Genomic DNA, 4,177 nt, shown 5'->3' with positions numbered 1-4,177 from the left:
AAATGGAACACACCGGGTAAAAGGGTTTGATGAGGTGTGGAGGACTAACAATCTCACTGACCCTAGAAGGACACCTCAGCGTTAACGGACCTCAGGTTCTGGGTCACGGACATGTTCCTGGTTTGAAAATAGTAGTTAGTTATTTATCTGGACCTTTAGGACATGAAGAACCACCCATCTATTTCCCTTTTATTCAGGAGAATAGCCCACTTGATGGGGTCATTACTGGATTTGTGCACTGCTTACACTCACCTACCTGTCAACTGGGCTGGTGTTTGCTATTTAGGATTGGTCAGGCCAAAGTTTTTCTTCTTAGCAGACCAGGATGCAGGTCAGTTGGGTATAAGGCTGTATAATGATTTGAGGAAGACAAAGCGATACAAGTCTCGATACTACCCTGACTCACTTGCGTGATGCCAATGGCTGGGGTGACAGTTGGCCCCCCAACAGAATTCAGACATGTGGACCAGTCACTTGGGCACAAAATGGAAACTGGTGGAAATGGGCCCCTTGGTTTTATGGAGAGCCATAAGTAGCATCATCCTCCTTCCAATGTGCCTCCCCGGCATGATACAATTGTTTACTGGAATAATCCAGGACACTGTGCAAAATAAGGCTAGAAGGGACATCTGAGGGGACTGTACGCTTGATGGTGTTAAAAGGACAAAGGGGAACCCCAATTGACCAAGAGGACAGGTCTAGCCCTGAGGGTCTAGAAACTGAGAAAGATGAGATTGTAGAAGGAGCTCATCAGTAATGGTGTGAGAAGTTTTCTGGGAGTGAAAATAAGAGGTGGGATTGAGTGAAAGGAGTGAAAACTTCTCAGAGTATACTCTAAAATCTAGGAAGGCTTTTTGTGGGAAACAGGCCCAAGTTCCCCTTCACTGGAAATCACGTGATTTACCAAGACTCCAAACTCAGAGTGGTAGGGAGTCACCTCAGCATAACATACGCCAAAAAAGGACAGAAGGGCTTTCTCAAATATACATTGGTTGGAATTATGGATTCCTTGTTCCAGTACTTGAGGTAGAATGCCCCACTTAGATTGTGCACCTGACTTCTAGCCAATGGAAGAAAAGGGTCAGAAGAGGGGTGGGGAAGAATTCCATGTTAGGGCTATATAACTTCGCCATTTCCTTTGATAAATTGCTCCTCCTCCCTGACCCTTTGTCAGGAGGGTGGCCCTTTTTCATGATCATAATAAACCATTCTGTTCTGCTTCCTACCTTGAGAAGCCTCTGAGTATTATTTGGGTAAAGGTATCTGCTGCACAGTTTTGGGGTGTACACAGCGTCATCTCCCTCATATCATGGTCCCCTTCTAGAAGGAAAGTCAAAACACAGCAAGAGGCAAGTTAAAACCCTGGAGAGAGAGGAGGTGGTATGGCACCTTTTTGCAAGGGGAGGCCAGTGCATGCTGGAAGGAGGACCTCACAGCTTTCACAAATTCTTTAGGAAAAAATCCAGACATGTAGTAAATACTAAAGAAAGAACTATTGCTACATTGTAGAGAACTTTCAGGAGTCCCCCGGCTCTGCTAATGAAATGTTCCCCTGCCCTATACAGTTACCTGCAAGGTTACAGGGCAGATAAGCAAGACAGCCTAATTGTTTTTTGTTTATGCCTCTGGATATTACCCTAATAAATAACCTTAAGCAAGGATAAATAGTAAACAAGATTAAGGGTCCTTGTACATTGTTCTACATTCTTTTGGGTCATGTAGACCATCTGTTGGGGGGGGAGGGGCATATAAACTCTGTGAGCCCCTTGCAGCTTTGGCTCTGTATGAAATGGTCCTGAAATAAACAGACTATTGATTACACTGCCATCTCATTATTTTCACTGCTCACTAGCCCACCAACTGTACTGGCCACAGCACTACATCTTTAACTGACTGTACTCCCTACTAAATACTGGGTTTTTGGTGCCATTACAGATGATACCTAAAATGTAAAGGGAGGTAGGGTGACTGATTTTCCCTGTAACATCTTTTGAAAATTCATTCTATTGAACTGTTAAAGCTGTTACCATTGATGTGGATGCTGGCAGATCTATTACAGAATGGGACAAAATATTTGAAAAAATTTGTCTGGGATAAAAGCGTTTGTAGTCTAAGATCAGAAAAGGTCTTTATTCTTCTCATAAGAACTCCCCCCCGCCCATGTCACTCAAATGGCATCTGCCAGGGAGAGGGCAGCAGGTAGAAGCAAGTCCATGGTTATATAACCTTCAAACGCAGAAAACCAACAGCCCAACCACCCTTCACTCTCATTGGTAGGGAGGCCAGCTCACAACCTCAGCCCAGGGATCTATCTCAGAGACAAAGGACATGGAAACATGTGGGTGTCCAATGCAAAGCCAGGAAAGCAGTTTTGTCCTTATTTGGCATATCTTGTGCTTAGGTGGCACTGCCTCCATTGCTCTAAGTCCCAGATTCCTCTAAGGTCAGGTGACCTCTAAAACTTAGGTCTAGTGGATGCTGGAGCCACTAGATTTGATTTTTCAGAATGGGGAAACTTCATTGCAAATTATCCCTCACACTAATGATAGTGACTAACTGTTGGGAGAAAAGCATAGCCAAATCCTCTGGAGAGAACTTTGTGGGGTTGCTTTGGACTTCTGACTTAAAGAAAAGATCTCCCCAACCCTGTGGACAGTGTTCAGAGATTCTGTAAGACTGTAGTTTAAGGCACTAGGACCTCTCCCAATTACAGTAAGGGAATTTATGGGTTAAACTTTTAATAATAAGTGATAATAGTAACAAAAATCTGCCATCATTTAGAAAATAATCAAATTGTATATTTTATTAACTAGCATATAGTAATATTGCCATTTTTCCACCAACTATTCACTGTGTGTAAACTCCTGCTCACTGGACTGATGTAAGACTCCAGAATGTATATGTGCTGACTGTCCTTATCCAACATTCCACCAGCTTGTTCCCCCCCCCCCCCCATCATTTCCTGGGGCAGTTGCTCCCCTCCACTTACTCAGTGGATTAAACATTTTTAACTGCTATTGGCAAATTGTCCTGTGAAGCCCACCAAATGTACTCCCCCTTCCTCTAGCCTACCTACAGACCAGATCAAGCCTGGAATTTTAAAACCGATCAAAAACTGGCTTGGATATAATTGGGACCATATCTGAATGTGCTGAATTTTGCCTCCAACAGTTCTTGGATATTGAATGTATGAAAAAGTTAATGAATAGTGCATGAAATTGAACCAACATTGCTAAGTACTGATGACTAACACATGAACATAATTAACAATAACGTGCCCTCATATATGTTGAATCAACTTCCTAGGGCTTCTCCCCAGTGTGAATTCTCTGATACAAACAAGGCTAGACCTGAGTCTGAAAACCTTTCCACACTGATTATATCACAAGACTTCTCTCAGGCATGGAGTTTCTGATGACTAGCAAGCCTACAATTCCTTGTGAAAGTCTTTCCGCATTGATTACAACCATAAGGCTTCTCACCAGTGTGGATTCTCTGATGGGTAGCAAGATTGGAGATCTGGGTGAAGGCCCTTCCACACTGATTACATTGAAAAGGTTTCTCACCAGTGTGGATTCTCTGATGTCCACGAAGACCATGGTTATGTGTGAAAGCCTTTCCACATTGCTTACATTCATAAGGTTTCTCCCCAGTGTGGGATCTCTTATGTATAGCAAGATTGGAGCTCCTTCTGAAAGCCTTTCCACATTGTTTGCATTCATAAGGCTTCTCTCCAGTGTGGATTCTCTGATGTGCACTAAGATTACGGATCGTTGTGAAAGTCTTTCCACATTGGTTACATTCATAAGGCTTCTCTCCAGTGTGGATTTTCTGATGTGCACTAAGACTGTGGCTCCGTGTGAAAGCCTTTCCACACTGATCACATATATAAGGTTTCTCTCCAGTGTGGATTTTCTGATGTACAGCAAGATTGAACTTCTGTTTGAAAGCTTTTCCACACTGATTACATTCAAAAAGTTTCTCTCCAGTGTGGATTTTCTGATGTGCCGTAAAACTGGATCTCTGTGTGAAAGTTTTTCCACACTGTTTACATTCAATGAGTTTTTCTCCAGTGTGGATTCTCTGAAGGACAATAAGGAGAGTTTTGGAGCACACAGCCTTCCCACATTCATTATGTCCATAAAACCTCTCCCCAGCATGAATCTTCTGAGGTCTG

General features: G+C 43.0%; 1 protein-coding gene across 1 annotated transcript in view; it reads right to left on the bottom strand.

Moving 5' to 3' along the window:
• Window positions 1-2,957: 2,957 nt before the first annotated feature.
• Window positions 2,958-4,177, bottom strand: part of LOC138168165 (zinc finger protein 3-like) — a 220,635-nt gene continuing 219,415 nt past the window's right edge. Inside the window, 1 exon segment of the mRNA XM_069097211.1 lies at window positions 2,958-3,757. Within this exon segment, the coding sequence (XP_068953312.1) occupies window positions 3,719-3,757 (39 nt within the window). The 3' untranslated portion in view covers window positions 2,958-3,718.

This window comes from Petaurus breviceps, unplaced genomic scaffold, assembly GCF_028583685.1.
Source record: "Petaurus breviceps papuanus isolate PSGF00001 unplaced genomic scaffold, PetGlider_PUasm1.0 355, whole genome shotgun sequence".
Lineage (NCBI taxonomy): Eukaryota > Metazoa > Chordata > Mammalia > Diprotodontia > Petauridae > Petaurus > Petaurus breviceps.
The sequence above is the reverse complement of the archived record's forward strand: the minus strand, read 5'-3'. Positions and strand labels throughout refer to the sequence as shown.